Source organism: Notolepis coatsorum, assembly GCF_963971535.1.
Source record: "Notolepis coatsorum genome assembly, chromosome: 6".
NCBI classification, from domain to species: Eukaryota; Metazoa; Chordata; class Actinopteri; order Aulopiformes; family Paralepididae; genus Notolepis; species Notolepis coatsorum.
This window is the reverse complement of record NC_140170.1, coordinates 152,697,821-152,717,920: the sequence shown is the minus strand read 5'-3', so window position 1 is coordinate 152,717,920 and position 20,100 is coordinate 152,697,821. Positions and strand designations below refer to the sequence as shown.

At 47.6% G+C, this 20,100-nt stretch overlaps 1 protein-coding gene across 1 annotated transcript in view; it reads right to left on the bottom strand.

Moving 5' to 3' along the window:
• The window catches only part of LOC311231219 (3'-5' exoribonuclease HELZ2-like), a 99,168-nt gene that overhangs the window by 64,969 nt on the left and 14,099 nt on the right, over nt 1–20,100 (bottom strand). The window contains exons 3-5 of the mRNA XM_084317762.1: nt 4,724–4,907; nt 4,053–4,160; nt 2,098–2,612 (exon numbers count right to left, since the gene is read on the bottom strand). Of these exons, the coding sequence (XP_084173888.1) occupies nt 2,098–2,612; nt 4,053–4,160; nt 4,724–4,907 (807 nt within the window). The remainder of the gene's footprint in view (nt 1–2,097; nt 2,613–4,052; nt 4,161–4,723; nt 4,908–20,100) is intronic.

The window sequence follows — 20,100 nt, the reverse complement described above, 5'->3', positions numbered from 1 at the left end:
AATGTGCGAATTTGCTTTGATTTCTTAGCGGGGGTTGATCATGACACTGCACAGAATGCAACCTCAGCACTGTGTGTTACCTGGCGCGACTGCTGCGGGAGGCCGGCTACAGCGGAGCACATGGGAACAGCTGATTGCTGTCATAATATAGGGGTGTGCAGAACAGTCGACTTACAAAAAAGAACCTGTGGGAGGATTTCAACAAGAGATATGCGACAACAGTGCAAAACATTTCACAATAATATTTCAAAGCGAAGTAAAAAAAAAAAAAAAAAAAAATAATAATAATAATAATAATAATTTTTTTTTTTTTTTTTTTTATGCTGCCCCCCCCCCCCCGCGTGCCTATGGAAATGGTCCCGCATGCCTAAGCAGGCACGCGTGCCTAGGGTTGCCGACCCCTGGGTTATAGGAACAACCACCGCATGTGGTACCAAGAGGGTGGTTGATTCCCTGGTGTGTTGGAGCAGAGTCAACTACCGGGTTACCCGGTTGAGTGTGCCCCTGCACGTTCATGACGCCTGCCAATCGCGTCAGCTTTCTCTGCCTCTGCCCCTCTGGGTCGGGGTTTTTTGGTGGAGGCTTTGTCATGGTGCGCAACAATGCCAGCATACGCCCCTTCCGCCGGGGTGCTGTTTTCAGTTGACCCCTTTGGCGCCTGTCTCGTCCGCAGTGCTCCAGGCTCGGGTCAAACGCCTGCTGCCTGGTTTAAGGGATCGACCCCCTCTGGGGTCGTCTCCCCGGTGCGCTGCCTGCTTCCGCTGTAGTGTAGCCTTTTGAGTGCTTCAAGTTACGGCCATGCTGACTGCCTGAGTTTGCCAGGGTCAGTGTGCCAGGCGGCGTACTAGTGGGGGGAAGGGCCCGCTCTTGGAGGGGCCCTGTCCGAATACGCTGGCGATGTGGGGGGCGGTGTCACTAAGTGGCCGCCTGGTGAGGTCTTGATGCTGTGGCATAATTGACCTCTCCGGGCCCCCTTTTTCCGGGGGATCCAGTCCCTTCAGTGGGTCTGGGTCTTCCTTCGCGCTCCGCTGCTACGGCCTTGCCACGGGGTTGAGTTTGCTCTCGACCACGTGATTTTGGGGGCGGTAACGAGGTTTGTTCCTTCCGTTCGTTCCCTGGTGGCATGCGGGTTGTGCGTGTGCGTAGTCGTGGGGTCAAGCCACGGTCTGCTCACCCTGTGCGTTGAGTTGCTCGAGTTTCTCTTCGCACGGTCGGATCCGTCTCCCTCCCGTCCTCCAATAGGGGGGGGTATCCTCCATTAGGGAGGGTCGGGGGGGCTCGGTCCTCCCCGGTTCTGATGGTTGTGGGGGGCCTCAGTGGGGTACATTTGTCGAGCTTCAGGCTCCCGCTCAGCTCCTGTAGTGCAGATGACGCTGAGCGGCAGCCAGTATGATATAGAACGTAAGGTTATGAATATAACCAAGTTCTATGAATACTGGTGACGCTCAGCGTCGGGACGCCACTGCGGCCTTTGATCTCACCTTGTGGTGAAAGATTGGGAAGGAGGCGAGTAGGTGACCACACACCTGCTTATGAAGGTAGCGGATAGGGGTGTGGCCAGACGAATGTTGTTATGTAAAGGTACATTGTGGATTTTTATTCAGTGCATGTGAACGAAGTGAGGTTAGTGCAGATGACGCTGAGCGTCACCAGTATTCATAGAACTTGGTTATATTCATAACCTTACGATTTCCCTAAACAAGTACTCGAGCACTACTTGAGTAATTCATGCGAGTAGGGCTGTACCCAACTCAGAGTTGTCTTAGTTTAATCGGATTTGGCAGGTCAATACAACGATTTAACGATTCATTTAATATAAAAATTCAATTAAAATGTTTTTCTGAAGTCTATCTATTCATAAGACTCTCGCTAAATACACTGGCATGTGTTTCAGTGCTAGCATACGTTAAAATTATTTGAGCATTTAAAATCAATAAATTCGATAAGACAACTGCATTATGATGCCACATTGCTGACAATGCATTGGCCTGCATGTGGATTTGTCGGAATCACGAGTCAGAATAATGAGATGCGAGTACTCGATCTGGGAAAACATTACTCATGCCCATCCATCCCTATTATAGATAATTATTTTACCTTGAAACCACCTGGTCCTCTGCCCATTCCTCGTCGTACAGAAAGCTGTGCATTCTCTCCTTGTAGTTCAGGTGAGTCAGGGGTGTGTGACTGTCATCACTGGGCTTATAGTGAAAACTCATCTGTGGAGGCTTGTACTCTTTTAACAGCTCTTCCTGTTCTTCGGTTCTGTCTAAATACGGGACAATAACTCTGTTCCCCCGATGCCAGCGCTCAACACTTTGAGAGGAAGGGCCGCAGTTCAGAGACGGTTCTTCGATGCTAACGGACGACGGCTGTCCAACCCTGACCCGGAGCTTCCGGAGCAGCACTGGTCGCATGTCAAAGTCCAGCACCAACCACTGCTCGTACAGGCCTGGGTTGATGGACTTGAAAGACACAGTGATGTCATAGCTCATGTCTGTGGTTTGGAACGGCTCACCTGTGGAATAGGTGCAGGGCTCAGAGCTGGTTTCATCGAGGGAGAACGAAGCTCCTGGTTCTTGTTTCAGCAAGGCCACGTGTGTGAGCTGTCTCTGCATATACATACAAATAATTTACATTCACATTTAGTCATTTAGCTGAACGCTTTTATCCAAAGCGACTTACAAGTTCTGTGCAACAAGGCAGCAGGAAGGGCACAACTCTGGCAGCTATGGGTGAGTAACATTGTTCGTCAAACAGTGTTGAAACTTGAGTGCTACAGACTTCAGTGCATATCAGCATAGTATGTAATAATATAGGCAAGATAGATTCCTTAACTCATTCAGCGCCGGAGCTTAATCCGCGAGATGGCGCTAGAACGCCACCGCTTTAATCAATGGGGGGACTGTGAGATTTGCGAGTGCTTAAAATATATCTTAAATTATAGCTATGGGTCTAATACACCCGTCGATTATCAGTGAGTTGCTTCCAGTCAACATGTACAAAACGGATTGTTTTTTCATTGGTACATTTCCGTTTTATACCGTTTTGAATACGAGTATAGTTTTGGTGATTTCTAGTAATCCCAGGAAAAGACGTGATAATAGCCCTTTAGTGGAATACACAAAACACGTTGTCATTTTTCGCCTGATTATCGAATCTTCCTGAAATCAACTAGATCATCATTATTATCCTTCCTCGTGCAAGCATGCAATGTGGTTTAGACCGGCGCGCCCCCCCCCCCCCCCCCCCCCCCCCCCCTCTTGCCACACATACACACACAGAGACAGCGTCGATTGGGGTAGAAATAAATATCAGATCAACGATCAAATTTATATATAGTGTTCTTACCATGTATCTGATGTAATGCAAAAGAGATAATCCAATTATCTGATCGCCATTCCAAATACTGCTCGTGGAGGTCCGTACCACATTACCGACCGTTACACACTGACGGGCGGGCGGGGTTACTGTTGAATGCCATCGTTGTTGAGACCTACTTCGCCTGAGGATTTAAACCCCGCCCGCACGGCTCGGATCGTCCCAGAAAAGAAACTACACCATTCCCAATGGGGTGCAATACCAGCTGGAAGGCATAGGCGGCGGTATTTGCCCTTTTGCGAGCTCCCTACTTCCCATTTCCCCCATGTGGAATGCACCTGATTTGATAAAGTACATGCTGGTGCCCTAGTGCGACATCTAGTGGCTGAGTGTTATCTACAACACCTTTAATCTTTAGTATGACAACCCAGGACAAATTGTACTGGACTTAACATGGAGATAACAGTAATCCACAACACTTTCCAATCAAATATATTTCCTCAGATAGCTTGTATATTTTGCTTCTCCATGCATCTCTCATAGGCTTCAATAGAACTTGCACCAAAGTCTGGCAACGAGCAGAGCATAGAGCGCTGGGATTCTGACGTGATGACCCTTCCTCCTTTTATAGTTACCTTGAAGCGAATAAGGCTGATTGAGATAGACACATGATAGACCAAGTGAAGAACCATCACAACTTGTAAAATATAGTACTGGTATTTTCCTTTTACCTCTGTTTCAACCTGGATATTCCATTGAAATCCTGCATTTGTTTCATCACACTCGACAAAATAGTCTTCATCACAAGTGACAGTGACATCATCAACGTGCTCCGATATCTAAAAGAAATAAAATATAAATTAAGAATTGTAATTAATTACATAATTAAGTGAATATAAATCAGCAATTCCTTGTTACTTACTTTTTACTTAACCCTTTCACTACCACACTACAGAATGTTAACCTTCTGTAGTGTGGTAGTGAAAGGGTTAACCTTCTGTATTGTCACAGTGAAAGGGTTAACCCTTTGGTAGTGTGGTAGTAAAAGGGTTAATTCTGCAGAAAGCTTTCAGAACAGTGGACCTCATGAATGGAAGTGGATACAGACCACTATAGCTTAGAACTCCGGGAGAGGTGTTTTTGGCCAACAGCTAGGCTAGCTGGTCCGTATCCGCTTCCATTCATTTGTGCTAAGCTAAGCTAGCTTGCAGCCGGATAGCATTCTACTGAACGCACAGAGAGGAAATTGGTGTCTATCTCCTTGTCTGACTCTGGAGAAGACGGTGAGTGCATTTCCCATAACGTTGGCGTGTTCCTTTTAAGGGTCACACATCGGATCTAGGATAGTGATTAGGTTGTTTGATTCCCATTATCACTGAAAGCCCAGGGCCTCTTGACTTACAATATACACTTCGTTGCTGCTGTTTCGGTATTCCTCCAGGAGCGTTTCACCGTAGGACATGAGACCTCCAGCCTCCATGTTGTGTCTGATCTCTCTTTCCTCTTTGGTGAACATCAGCCACTCCTCCAGCTCCTCCACAGAATGAGCTTTTACACAGCTGTTGCCGTATTCACAGGTGTCTGGCCTAGGAAGACATAATAATAATAATAATAATAATAATAATAATAATAATAATAATAATAATAATAATAATAATAATAATAATAATAATAATAATAATAATAATAATAATAATAATAATAATAATAATAATAATAATAATAATAATAATAAAATAATAATAATAATAATAATAATAAACTATTTGTATAGCACTAGCACCTTTTATATAGGAATTGCAGCCCAAAGTGCTTCATAGCAATAAAATACAGTAAAATAGACATAAAATGAGAATAAAACAGACAGAATAAAAGCAATGCAGAAAATAATAAAAAGGGTCAAAGCAATGCAGACAATAACAATAGAATAGCATGAAAATAGCAGTGTAAATAACAATACAATAGCTCTAATTTGTAATACAATAATCACAGTGTGGATATAGTGAGTGCAACGTGGCAGAATGCATTAGTTTTTTTTTTATTGCATAAACACTCAAATCTAAAGTAATACACAATTATCAAAACCTTACACTCAAAGAGCAAAACAGGGGCCCAGATGTGCACCACTATAAGCACAATGTCAGCCTCACACTTTTTGCAAAACAATACACAGTGATTTGCAAAACACTAAACACACTTGTATACATTAGACAAAGAAGTATATCATGATGGCACTTCCTTGCAATTCCAAAGCACTGTCAAATTACCACACCTTTGTGTGGTTCATCAGGTTCCAGATGTATACCTGTAGCCCTTATAGTTTTGGAGATATACTCATTTTAATAATATGTATAATATAATATAATAATATAATAATATGTATGTTGTTTTATCAAGTTTCCTTTTGTAATAATGTGCATTCTACGATGCTGTATATTTATATTTATGCCAGTAGGCCTACCAATGATTTAGATGACCTTTGCAGTTGCAGAAAGGTCCTGCTCATAATATTTGTTGGTGCCACTAGATAGAGCCACGTGGAGGAGCAAGGGAGAAAATCTCCTCAGTTGCCTGACCTCTGAGTACCGTAACATGTTCCTCAAGCAGCTCAGAGCAAGGGTAGGACGTGGACAGTCCCAGCTTAGCTGATCCCAGACCTGCAGATGCCCAGAATCACCAGAGATGAAGCAGATGTACAGTCCATTGTGAAGCTTGTTGAAGATGACTGGACGAACCCTTTTGACCCAAGCAAAGGACAGTTTGTCAGCATTTCAACAGGTACCCCTCCCGCTCCAGATGTAGCAGGGACCTTCTTGATGCCCACAAAATTGGCACAGAAGCATATGAGACCTTCAGGCAGGATCGGCTTGAAGACCAAAAGACCCAGTTCCATGACAGGATGACAAAGAAGAAACTGAAGACGTTTTCAGATATCCGAAAGAAGCCTTCTGCTGACAGGAAGCTCTTCAGCCACCCGCCATCTCCAGATGAGTGAGGTCCTTCCCCACCCTCTAGGCTGGGCCATTGCCATGGTCGCTTGCCAATGGAGATGGGACACTGAGAAAAACAAGCAAAGCCGTTCTGGCCAGAGAGCTGGAGAAGCAAGTCTTACCAGCAGAGACCCCTGAGATCCCTGAGCCTTCTGCTACCATCATCGATGGGATGAGTCTGGTTCAGAAGATGAAGGGCAATGAGTAGCGTGGCTACATGAGTAGAGCATCATTGGAAGATCACTGGTTCGAGCCCTGGTCATGGCCGTTGTCGGAAAGTGGTGTTGTTGTCCAGCAGGCATAGGCGGCGGGTATGTAAGGCCAGGCGAGGCTATGCCGACCCAAACCAGCAGCCCCAGTCTGCGCATTATTATAGGCAGCCTAGGCTACGATATTGTGTGTGTGTGGGCTGCTGCAGCCCGGTGGTGATAATACGCAAGGGTCGGCCAACCAAGGTGTCAATGGCAGTAGGTGTGGTGGCCGTTTAACATTCCAGACTGCAGGCAGTAACCAATCACGCCGCATCATCAAACTAACCGATGCCAGTCTGGTCTTCAAAATCCTCCATGGTCTAGACCAGTGGTTCCCAAAGTCGGGGTCGCAACCCAAAGGTGGGCCGCGAGCAGCCACGGGTGGGCCGCGAGATGAGTTAAAAAAAATAAAAATAAAAATAATTTTTTTTTTTTTTTTTTTTGTCAGGCCACTGAACTTAGAAGCAGGCCAGGACAGTGTTTCTAGTTGTATTTTAAAATTCTATTCTATTGTATTCTAAAATGTGACTATATGGTTTCATATTAACTTAATAAATAAACAAAAACGAAAAATCTACTTATTTCAACGAACATTTCAAACTAAATAACAGAGTATGCACATAAAACGCTGAAAACAACCGAAGCAACAATAGTATTTTAATGAGGCTATTATTATTATCATTATTATTTTGCAACAAGTTAGCCCTCTCATAAATAGCACATATAAATGAATAACTAACTTGAAGATATTTGGCTTAAAAAATCGGTCACCTGGCAAAAAAAAAAAAAAAAAAAAGCCTGACGATGTGCATTGGGCCGCGGCTCACTGACGCCTTATTTTCTGGGCCCTGGTCTGAAAAGTTTGGGAACCCCTGGTCTAGACCAGTGGTTCCCAAACTGTGGTGCGCGCACCCCTTGTGGTGCGCGAGCGCCCTCTAGGGGGTGCGTGACATGAAAAGGCTAATGGTGGTAAACATTTTTTTTTTTTTTTTTACAATAAAATTTCATACAAATCTTAGTCAAACCTTTAGTATTATGGATATTAAACATGCTGGCAGAGTATTGTCGTGAACATTTTAATTAAATAAAGAAATTCCCTATCCATAGTCGCCGTGGGAAGAGATCAAATAAAAAATGTAATCTGTGCACGGAGACCAGCAACAATTTTTTCTAACAGAAACCCATTGGGTGGTGCGCGAGCTAGGTCGCGAGGTGACAGGGGCCAAAAAAGTTTGGGAATCGCTGGTCTAGACTCTAGCCCCACCCCCAATTTCCGATTTTTCACCTCCAGGTTCACCAGAACTGTTGTACCGGGTGACTTGGCTGTTCCTTTAAGGACAAGTACATTTAGCAAATCAGCCCTCTCCGTGAGAGCTGCCAAGACCTGGAACTCCATCTCAAGTTACATGCCGCTTGGGCATAACACCGGATCACCTGAGGCCAAGGGCTTGCTCTACGAGGGCATGATGAGACTGAGTCAGAGTTAATCAAACCATGGACACTTTTTAGAGCTACTATGTACATTGTTTTCAATGCAGCTTCACATTGAAAGTGATCTCACAGACAAACTTAAAGCAGAAAAGATCATTGATGCGCGAAACGTTGCTTTTTTTCTTTTGCATTAAGGTAAGACAATGGTTAATCATATTGGATGCCTTCATTTGAACAATTAATTTGCACTATATGAAATGAGTGGGGCTCGCTGTAGTAGCCTAGTGGTAGGGATGCACCGATATGAAAATTTGCCACCGATACCGATACCGATTGTTCAACTAACACAATCGGCCGATACTGATACCGATATTTGTGGCAAAAGAAATTGTAATTTTTTTTTGTACTATTTTTTTTTGTAATATATATATATTTTTTATGAAACTACTGTATATTTGAGTTACAAATTGTGCTCACCGATATGAACATAGGCCTCTTTACTTACTTAAAAAAAGGAAACATCAAGAAATAGCACTATCTCTCTCCCAGTATGTTCTGCAGGGCTGCAGCTAGATACTAGTTCTCCCAGTATGGTCTACCGGCTGGGCTGCAGCTGGATACTATTGTCTCAACCAGAGTTCTCAACCAATGAAATTTTGATTGACAGTCGATTCTGCCAATTACGTCACACACCGCTTGCACCCGCCTCTGCTGTTACCACCAATCGGCAAGCGCGTATACATTTTTTACTTCCGCTTTTGTCCGCCATTGATTTTGACGAGAGGTATTCTACAACAACGGCGGCGCGGCCGACGTTTAGCTTTTAGCTCCGCAGGATGACTTAAACAAGGCATAATGATTTTACTGCAACGAATGTTATAATAAAACAAAGCCTTTCTATACATGTGTCTGATTGAAAACTAACAGATTGCAGAATGGGTAAAACTCAGGGCTCTATGAGCAACGGAAGGAACTGAGCTAGTATGAACGCATAATGCTTGCTACGTTCGGGTAAATAATATGCTGATGTTATTGAACGTGTAACACTAACTATATAACGTTAATGCCACAAAACGAATGCCTTGTTAATCATAAGTAGTAACTTTGATGCAGTAGCTTGTGTGTGTGTGTGTGTGTGTGGGGGACTGCGGACGGCGTTGTGCAGGTCGCGAGTGAACTTTTTTTTGTCTTTTGACGCTACACAAACTGATGGATATTTATCGGCTACTGCCATCGGCACATTCGAGCTTATCGGCCGATAGGTCGATTGCAGTCAACAAGGCGCTTATCGGCCGATACCGATACCCGACCGATACATCGGTGCACCCCTACCTAGTGGGTGTGTGTATTGTATGAAATCAGAACCTGGACAGCACCGTTTGCGTGCACCGTTTGCGTGCAAGCAAAAAAGAAAAAGGAAAAATGCTGCGTCCCATCCCATCTATAGCCTACCCTAATGTCCAGCTCACCCGCCGCCTATGCCAGCAGGGGGTACTCTGTCCTCTGGACTAGTCAGTAACAATGCCCCTGTTACGGTGATAGGGACACCGTATAGCTGGGAGTGCCGTCCTTCGGATGAGACGCTAAACTGAGGTCCTGACTGAATTCAGTCGTTGAAGAACCCAGGCCGCCTATTGCAAAGAGTAGGGGGTTCCCCGACATTCCTGGCCAAATTCCCAATCAAGTCTCTGACATCAAGGCCACCTAATCATCCCTTCCCTTTAATTGGCTGATATAAATCCCTGTCTCCAGAGCCGTTCAGCCATTGTGTAGTGTGATGTGTGCCTGGTGCCAGTGTATGGCAGTCACTGAGCCTGCGTAGCCCAAGGTTGGGTGCTACCAGTAGTGGTGAAGGAGGCAATTGCCACCCTACATTGTGAGGAGCGTTTTGAGTGTCTAGAAAAGCGCTATATAAATGTAATTAATTATTATTATTATTAATGAGCAGACCTTCTCTCAACTTGCAGACTCGGTCCTGACTCAAATCCTACATGGAGGAGCCAGAAGCCAGAGGATTGATGTGGTCTTCAATGTATATTGAAGGTTAAGGTTCTTGATGGCTGAGTTGAAGACACCCAAGCTGAGACACAAGCTGAACGACAAGAAGCTGTATGTCGCCAGTGAGAGAAGATGCTTGCACATCACCAAGGATCAGCGGTTGGGCAGAGGTTGGGCAGGCCTGCAGTCGAACCAAGTAGAGCAGTGGTCACCAACCCGTCGATCTTGATCGACTGGTCGATCTTTGAGACTGTCCCTGTAGATCTTTCCATGAAAATAATTTTTATTTATTTTTTTTATCTTACCCTGAGAGTCCACATTACAGTTCTACTTTTGTTTTGATGTGAAAAGTGATGCTGCACTTAGCACTGACTGAGAAAGTACACATTACAGTTCTACTTTATAAAATGCTAATTGTAAATATGTTTGTCAATGTTAATAATATGAGAAAGTCCACATTACAGTTCTACTTTTGTTTTGATGTGAAAAGTGATGCTGCATAAGATGACTGCACTTAGCACTGACTGAAAAAGTACATAATAGTTCTACTTTGACGTTTTAATGTTGGACCAAAGCATTGCATGTAATTAGAATACAGGCAAATAAAAGTAATTTAGTTTAAAGTACAATCTTGGCTGTCTTTTTCTGTCAACGCTTCAATGGGTAGATCTTGCCTTCACCAAAAAAAAAAAAAGTGATCTTGGGCTTAAAAAGGTTGGTGACCACTGAAGTAGAGGCTGACACAAGAATAATTTTGTTGTAGTAGCAGCTGATGACACTGATGTGCTGGTGCTCTGCCTCACATTCTCTGCTGATATCTCCTGTCCCTTATTCCAGAAATGTGGAACAAAGAACCGGGTTAGGCTGTAATGCTCTGGTTGGCATTAGGGGTGTAATGGTATCCGTACCGACCTGTTTCAGTACTGGACCTTCGGTTCAGTACGCGCTGTGTACCGAACGAATGCAACAGTACATTAACCACTATCGGAACACACATGCAGAACTTTTTTTCGCATGCAGAATTTCATTCAAAACTCTCCTTCAGAATTTAGTTCCCAAAATATAACTTGCGCAAAGGGCCGGATGTTGTTCGTTCAGCCCATGCACAACACTGAGAGATTACCTGTGAGGTCCGATGCGCCAAGTATGACTGACACACACACACACACACACACACACACACACACACACACACACACACACACACACACACACACACACACACACACACACACACACACACACACACACACACACACACACACACACACACACACACACACACACACACTCTTATAGTCAATCGATTGGTTGGAAAAATGTATGACTGCCAGTGGAGCTAGGTTTTCTCTGGAGGAAGACGGCCCTAGTATACAGTGCCTGTTATCAACATAATGAAACGGCTTAGCACTACATCACCCCTCAGTGGAACATGGAAAGCCAAACTGTCCTCCACTGTACCGAAAACCTGTACCGAACCGTGACTTAAAAACCGAGGTATGTACCGAACCGTGGTTTTTGTGTACCGTTACACCCCTAGTTGGCATGCATGCATACACTGGATGTGATACTTTTGAGTGCCTTTGCAGGCCGTGGGAAGCTTTGAGCCTTGAAACTTATCACAAAATCAGAGCATTTCCAAGAAGTGTTCCTTGAGCTGAGACGGTCCTGGGAATTATACATTGCCCTGTTCAAGAGGCTGCAAGCGTTCACATGCAAACGATAGGTTATGTATATAACCTAGTTATATGAGTACTGGCTGAGCGTCCTGCTCTTCGCCATCGAGATGTACCTCATCTCCAGTACCTACTGTACTTCATTAACGAAAAAACAAATGCACCCAGCATCTGACCAGGCCCCGCCCCAATGCCGTACTATAAGGCAGCAGGCGTGGTCACCACTCGCCCTTCCTCGGAAAAAGTTTCCATCAGAAAAGTTTCCCAAGGGACCTCAGGGCGCGCTAAGAGCAGGACGCTCAGCCAGTACTCATATAACTAGGTTATATACATAACCTATCGTTATATAGTCGTACTGGCGAATCGCGTCCTGCTCTTCGCCATCGAGATATGGGGACAGAGCAGACGCGAGGACCGACAAATGCACCCCCTGAGGACCCGAAATCCCACATCAGGGGGGAGGGGAGTCCCGTCACCCCTCCTTCCTAGTGAAGAGGGGGCGGCAGTCAACTCCACCCAAGTGCGAAAAAGAGGGAACTAGAAACCTCCAAACGCACAGCACAGGCGGGACCACGTGTGACACAACACCTCGTGGTCAACACCCACACACCCCTGCTACCCCACCGAAAGACGGGAAGCAGGAGAGGTTCCAGACCTCAGAACCGCCTGGGAGACAGAACCCCCGGTCATGTCCATGAGGTAAAACCTTACGAAGGGACCCGGTGAGGACCATGAAGCCGCAGCACAGATGTCCTCCACCGAGGCCCCTCCTAACAGGTTGGCAGAGGCTGCCACCCCACGAGTGGAGTGCGCCCTGACACCCCAAGGAGGGGCCAGACCAGCCAACGTGTAGCAAAGGGCAATGCCCTTGCACAACCAATGGGACAGGCGCTGTTTCGACAGTGCCTTACCAGCACGAGAGCCACCGTAACAGATAAAAAGCTGATCGGTAGCCCTGAGGCCATGAGTACGGCTGAGGTAAATCCCCAAAGCCCGGACCGGACATGACAGGTGAAGGCTCGTCTCTAACTCACTAGCGTGAGGAGGCAGATGAAACGCCTGAACCATAATATCCCTGGAGCGGAAAGAACTCCGGATATTTTTTGGCACGAAGGCTGGATTAGGCCTCAGAGTGGCACCGCTATCGAAACGAATAGACAGACACTCAGGCCGCACAGAGAGAGCACAGAGCTCACCCACGCGCTTAGCGGAGGTGATGGTGAGCAAGAACGCAGTAAATCCAAAGGCTCAAACTTGGACAACCGACGAGGACCAATTGAAGATCCCAACTCGGAGCCAGAGAGCGTGTCACTGGCTTAAGGCGCCGAGCGCCAAGCAGGAAACGCTTCACAAGAGGGTGGCTGAACAACACAACGCCCTCAAACCCCTCATGATAAGAGGATATAGCCGCAGCATATACCCTCACTGTCGAAGCCGACAGTCTATCAAGGAGAGACTGAAGGAAAGCAAGGACAGCATCCAGGGGGCAGGACACTGGGTCCCGGCCCCCCACCTTACACCACTCTTGGAACATACGCCACCTACCCGCGTAAAGCACGATAGTGGAGGGAGCACGCGCATTCCGGATGGTGTCAACCACAGAAGGGTCCATCCTCTCCAGACTCACCCTCTCACCAGCCAAACCATCAGAGGCTGGCCTAGCACAGGGGGCTGCCACAGCGACCCGGCCGCTTGAGAGAGGGCCCGTGATGACCAAGGAACAGGCCACGGCGGGGCTACCAATAGCTGGATCAGGACCGGGAACCACACAGCTGTGCCCCGGTCCGGCGCAACCAGGATCAAGGTCCCGTGCTCCCACCGTACCCGCTCCAACAACTGACCTATCAGGTGTGAGGGGGGGAAGGCGTACAGAAGCCCGGGCGGCCATGGATACACTGAGAAGGCATCCACCCCCAAGGGAGGGTCGTCCTCCCGACTGACCGAGAACCACAAGGGGCACTTGTGAGATCGTCTGCTCGCAAACAGATCCACTGAAGCTTCCCCGAAGCGATCCCAGATCTGCCTGACTACGTCTTGACGCAGTTCCCACTCGTCGTGATGAGGACCGCCCAGCGACATCACATCCGCGCCCACATTCTCCTTGCCAGGGATGTGGAGGGAACCCACGAGGTCAGATTGTGAGACGCCCATAGGACCAGGAGGACCGCCTTCAATTCCAACACATTGATGTGCAGGGCAGACCGGGCAGCATGGATCGTCCAGCTGCCCCCTACTGCGTTGGTCCGACACGTCCCCCCCCATCCCGTGAGGGAGGCGTCGGTGAAGACTGTGATGTGTGAACGCCTGCTGCCCATGGGGACCCCGTTGGTGAGGATACCAGTCCTCCTCCAGTGGGCGAGATCCCCCCGTATCGACAAGGGAACCGTCAACCGTTTCCACTTGCCCCTCACGGGTCTATTTTCATACTGGAAAACCACCTCTGTATCCTCCTCATGAAGAGGAGGCCAAGAGGGACCACAGCGTGAGCAGATGCCATCATACCGAGCAGGCGCATCACCTACAGCGCCGTTGCGCGTTGAGGATAGACACTCTCCGTTGCTCCGAGAGGGTTGCCCTCATGGGCCTTGAACTTAGAACCAAGCCCAAGTACTCCACCTGTTGACTGGGAAGAGGCGTACTCTTCTTCCAGTTCACAGCAAAACCCAGCCTGGTGAGGAATTCCACCACCAGCCTGGTATGAGACCTGGCGACCTCCTCCTCCCGGCTGAGGAGCAGCATGTCGTCGACATAGAAAATAATTCGTATCCCCTGACGACGTAGAGGCTCCAGCGCGGCCTCTACGCACTTGGTGAATGTGTGGGGGGCCAGAGAGTAGCCGAACGGTATTCGTACGCTACGCCCTGAAAAAGGAACCGTAGGAACTTCCTGTGAGGAGGGAAAATCGGGATGTGAAAATACGCATCCTTCAGGTCTATGGAGGTGAACCAGTCTCCCACCCTGACAGCGAGTAGCAGGTGTTTGACGGTCAACATTCTGAATGGTCTCGCCACAATCAGACGATTGAACGCGGACAGATCCAGTATATGTCTGACACCTATACTTGTTTTTTTGGGCACCAGAAAATAACGGGAGTAGACGCCTGACATCGCGTCCTCTCTCGGGACCACGACTACGGCCTGCTTCGCCAACAGAGATTGGATCTCGTCGGCCAGAGCTGTCACTGCTGCTGACCCTGACAATAGGGTCTGCACCAAACCTGAAAACGGAGGGTGGGGTTGTGCGAACTGCAAGACAAGCCCCCGCCTCAACGTTCTCTCCATCCATCTCGACATATGGCACTGTTGTAGCCATATGTGATAATAATCCCAGAGCGCACCCGCCGCCTACTGGCGCTGGGCCGCAAGGAACTGTAGATAGGCGGCCCTCCCGCCGGCCCTCCCGCTGTGCGTAGCCTCTGAACCCGCCAACCGTGTGGGCAGGGCGTTCCGTGGAATCGGGACAACGGTCCCTGATACAACCCACGAGGCAATCGCACCCAAGGGGGGACCCCGACAGAAAGGGCCGGTTTGATACGGGAGAAGCTGACATCAAACTAGGTGACACAAGCTCCCCCACTGAACACCCCTCCAGAACATGCTGAGGAGTTGTTCTGCAGCCGGACATGCAAGGCGTGAGGACCCCATGGGTTCCTACACACCGTAGCCCTGCAGTGATATTACTACCACCCAAATCACGCGCGCCTCTTCTTTTCAGACCACTGCCGATCTCGCAGGAGTGGGAGGCATCAACGTGATACCCCGCCTGGCAAAGGCGAAGTCGGGGTAACCCGCGCTGAGCATTCTTTCGAAGAGGCCTTGAGTCCCCCTGCTGACCACCGTCGACAGTGGCAGCCGTAACACCAGGACGTGTATTCCAAGCCGAGCTCATCCAACATGGCCGATCCCTCGGCCACCAAGGCTGTCGGCCTTGTGGACACCTGTTGACTCAACGCCCAGGGTACCACTGGCGGGGGAAACATGGCCGCCTGTCGAGGGCCTCGCCATAGTCGCTGACGAGGCCGTGCTCCAACCTCCGGCTGCATAGCGTGAAGCGGTGTGGGACCTAGGTCAACAACCGCCCGCGTCTCAGCAGAACGACCAAAGAGTCCTTCCGCGGAAAGAGGAGCCGTGAGGAGAAGAAACCTTTCTTCCTCCCCAAGAGGAGACTGCTCCAACCATAAATACCTATTAACAAGTGTTGATAGCATCCTAATCCTCCCCGCAGTTATAGCTTGCGACTGATTCAAGATCTCTATAACACCAAAAACATGCAAAATGTTTTCAGCGTCGGCTGGTCCTGTAGCCCCACTACCCGACGCTAATGTGGACAGAAAAACAGTCAGCTGAGCCACAACACTGGCCGCAGCTAAATTCCATCCTGTGGCAGTATAACTCTCATCAGTCCATACTGCCACCTGCCAGGCCGACCTGCTCTCAAGCGTCGGCTTCCGGGTGGGACACCGTTCAACCCCGCCGGGGCACAGGATCGATGCTACCTGGCTCTCTAGCCACGGCACACCCGCCCTGCGCCTTTTGTCAACCCATTCACCCGTAAAAAGGGTAAATAAGTCTCAGCAAAACCCCCCACATTAGCTACCGACTGACCTTCATCAATGAACCGGTTAAGAGGAGGGAAAAGCGGTGACATCCCACGGCGGGGAACATTAAAACAGTGACCCAGCATTATAGCATTAGTGTTAGCAGCGCGCTCCAAGATCGCCTGGAAAACGTCCAACTCAGAGGGACGTTCACCCAGACATCCCGCCCCTGGCGCCGACACACAACTCGGTTGTCTAACATAACAACAAGCAGCATTACTAACACCAGCGTTAATGCCTGATGACACAGAGCCTACCTGTGTGCGATAGCTCGATAGCCAAACCTCGCACGCTGTCCCTCGATCTGCTGCCACAAGACGAGGAAACACCAGGACAGACCCGACGTGCCGTTGGAACATGCCGAGAAGATTCCAGGGGTTGGCAAATCTCCGGCGAATACTCAACATTGCGCAATTTCTCTATACTTTTCATAGTGCTAGTTCACAGGGTGCAAGCATCCGCCATGATGGAAACGAAATAGAGGAAGGGCGGGTGGTGACCACGCCTGCTGCCTTATAGTACGGCATTGGGGCGGGCCTGGTCAGATGCTGGGTGCATTTGTTTTTTCGTTAATGAAGTACAGTAGGTACTGGAGATGAGGTACATCTCGATGGCGAAGAGCAGGACGCGATTCGCCAGTACGACTATATAACTGTTGATGCCAGAGGACCTCAACACAGCCCGCTACCAGCTTTTCTGGGCACGGCGTGGGGAGCTTGAATCTAGCCAGCTACCACCATGAGAAATTTAGGGGCAAAGAATATTTTTTAGGGGTAAATTTTTAAATAACTATTTTACCATTATAGTAGGGCTGGGCGATATGGCCTCTAAATGATATCACGATATTTTTTGGCCATATCACGATACACAATATATATCGCAATATTTTGACATTTCCTAGTCTAAAGCACTAAAAAATGCTTGATTTAACCCTTTGATGCATACAGTCACGCCAATATGATGATTATAATAAGTCCCTGCAACATATGTTTGCATTATTAAACCATGAAGATGCTTTAAAAAATAATTTAATGAAAATGTACTAAGAGTAGTCTACTGACACACTAATAAAAAAAATTATTTACATCTAAGACCATTTATATAAAAACTCTTGGGTGCCTTTTTTTTGCTGTCTGTAACGTTTGGCTACTTTAAATCATTGAATGTAGAGAGAGAGCGAGAGAGAGAGGGGGCGAGAACGCACGAGAGAGCCAGCCCCCCCCCCCCCGGGTTTTGTTCTAGGTTCGCGTTTTGATCGTCTAAGCTGCCGTAGGTGATGACGTCACACTCGAATGTAAACAGGAAGAGTCTAACACAGAGATGGAAAGTGGATGATATACAGAAACGAATAACCAATAAATATGAAGTTATGTTTAAACTTCTGTTGTCAAGCGTTGTCAATATAACCCACCCCCTTTCCTCACTTTTCCACCGTCCCTGCTCCACTCGGGACCACCAGCTAACGTTAGCCTATAGCTTCACTCGGGACCACCAGCTAACGTTAGTTAGCCTATAGCTCCACTCGGGACCACCAGCTAACGTTAGTTAGCCTATAGCTTCACTCGGGACCACCAGCTAACGTTAGTTAGCCTATAGCTTCACTCGGGACCACCAGCTAACGTTAGTTAGCCTATAGCGTCACTCGGGACCACCAGCTAACGTTAGTTAGCCTATAGCTTCAATCGGGACCACCAGCTAACGTTAGTTAGCCTATAGCTTCACTCGGGACCACCAACTAACGTTAGTTAGCCTATAGCTTCCCTCGGGACCACCAGCTAACGTTAGCCTATAGCTTCACTCGGGACCACCAGCTAACGTTAGCCTATAGCTCCACTCGGGACCACCAGCTAACGTTAGCCTATAGCTCCACTCGGGACCACCAGCTAACGTTAGCCTATAGCTCGTGTCAATTAAATTGCATGTTATTAAAGGTCCGCTCTGGTCTGTCTAATGAAATTACAACCGCAACATTATGTCGCCTGTACAGCCCTGGTTGTAGGCTAATGTTAGTGTAGTGAAATGCGAATGAAGGGGTGAAATCACTACTCGCAAGCTTGCGAGTAGATATAATTTTTCACTCGCACCGGCCAAATTAGGGGGCAATTTGCGACCATCTCGTCACAGTGTACAGCCCTGGTACTAGTGTGTTTCACATTCTTTGTGACATAGGAAGGATCTTAATATATTGTTTTCTTGTTCTTTGTTCAAAATATTGCTTCAAAAGAAAAAATGCGTTAAGACTTATTTCATGAGTATATCAGAAACATATAATAATCTTGCAGGTGAATCATATGGTTATTGATTCAAGTTCCTCGGGGTCCACATCACAGAGAAGCTGGACTGGGGAGTGCACACTGGCCACGTGGTGAAGAAGGCCCAACAACGCCTCTACCACCTGAGGCGACTTAAAAAATTTGGCATGGGGCCACAGATCCTCAGGGCCTTCTACAGAGGCACCACGGAGAGCGTACTGACACGATACACCACCGCATACAGGGGAGGAAATTAGGCCACTTTACAGGGGCCAAATGCTAGTATTGTTTACGTTTGGCTGGTAAAAAAAATCAGATACCCGCCAGTTGGCTGGTAAGCCAAAAAGTTAGTTTCCTCCCCTGCTGGCGAGTATACAAAAAAATAAAACATTCTGCAATCACTGCACTGGCAAACAGTGCGCGTCTTCTGAGTGTTCGCTTTAGTTGACAGTGCCACGAGAGCACTGCACAAGACCACCCGCGGACATATAATGTTTAATAAACGTTTGCGCAGTACTGGCCAACCCGCGGACATATAATAATAAAAGTCCCGCGGTACTAGGCTAGCCATCAGGAGCACTCGCAAACAGATAACGTTAAACACAGCAGAAGATGGAAAACAGACAGACTGACCAACGGGGAACTGCATCCAACCCTAGTACAACCCTCGAGTATAAGTTACTAAGGACACATTTAAATCACAGAGGTGTAATGTTAGTCTACTGGAACTGTATACAGTGGTTAGCTTCTAGTTAGCGTTTTAGCTATAGCTGCTTGCTAGCTAACGTTAGCCCCGTGTGCTCAAAGCAGCCAGCTAGGTGTATCTGTTATGACTATAATGTTTCCAAAAAAGCACCGGACTACGACGTAAGGTTAGACATTTTATTTCATGCTCAAAAGCCCCTGGCTTGCACATCGCAGTCACGAAAGGGGCTAGCTCAACCAGTGCACTGTGCACAACAGCACACCAACCCAACTGACGTTACCACAACACTTGACGGTACTTCACAGCACTGTCGTAAGACCACCGTGCTGTCTTAAAGGCACAGTGTGCCTACCCAGATGCATACACAACATTGACGCGGCTTGACATACAAAGAAGTAATTATCACAATTAGCGATTTTTTTTGTCTGGTAAAAAATCTGTTTGGCTGGTAAAAGAAATCAGATACTCGCCAGTTGGCTGGTAAGCCAAAAAGTTAGTTTCCTCCCCTGACCGCATGGTTTGGAAATGCCAACCAAAGCGACCGCAGAGCACTGTAGAGAGTAGTGCCAACGGCCGAGAACATCTGTGGAAACAAGCTACCCACCATAGTCAGTATCTTCACCGAGCTGTGCGTCAGCAAGGCACACAGGATTCTGAAAGACCCCAGCCACCCCAACCACAAACTGTTCGAGCTCATGCCGTCTGGCAGACGGTACCGGAGTCTCAGATCCACCTCCAAAAGAACTTTGAACAGCTACTTCCACCGGGCCAATAGGCTACTGACTGAGAGACTCTGAACCATCATGGTCACGTACAAAATGTCTTGTTAAAGTAATATTGTATAGTATAGGATTATTTTAAGTATATTTGTTGTATTG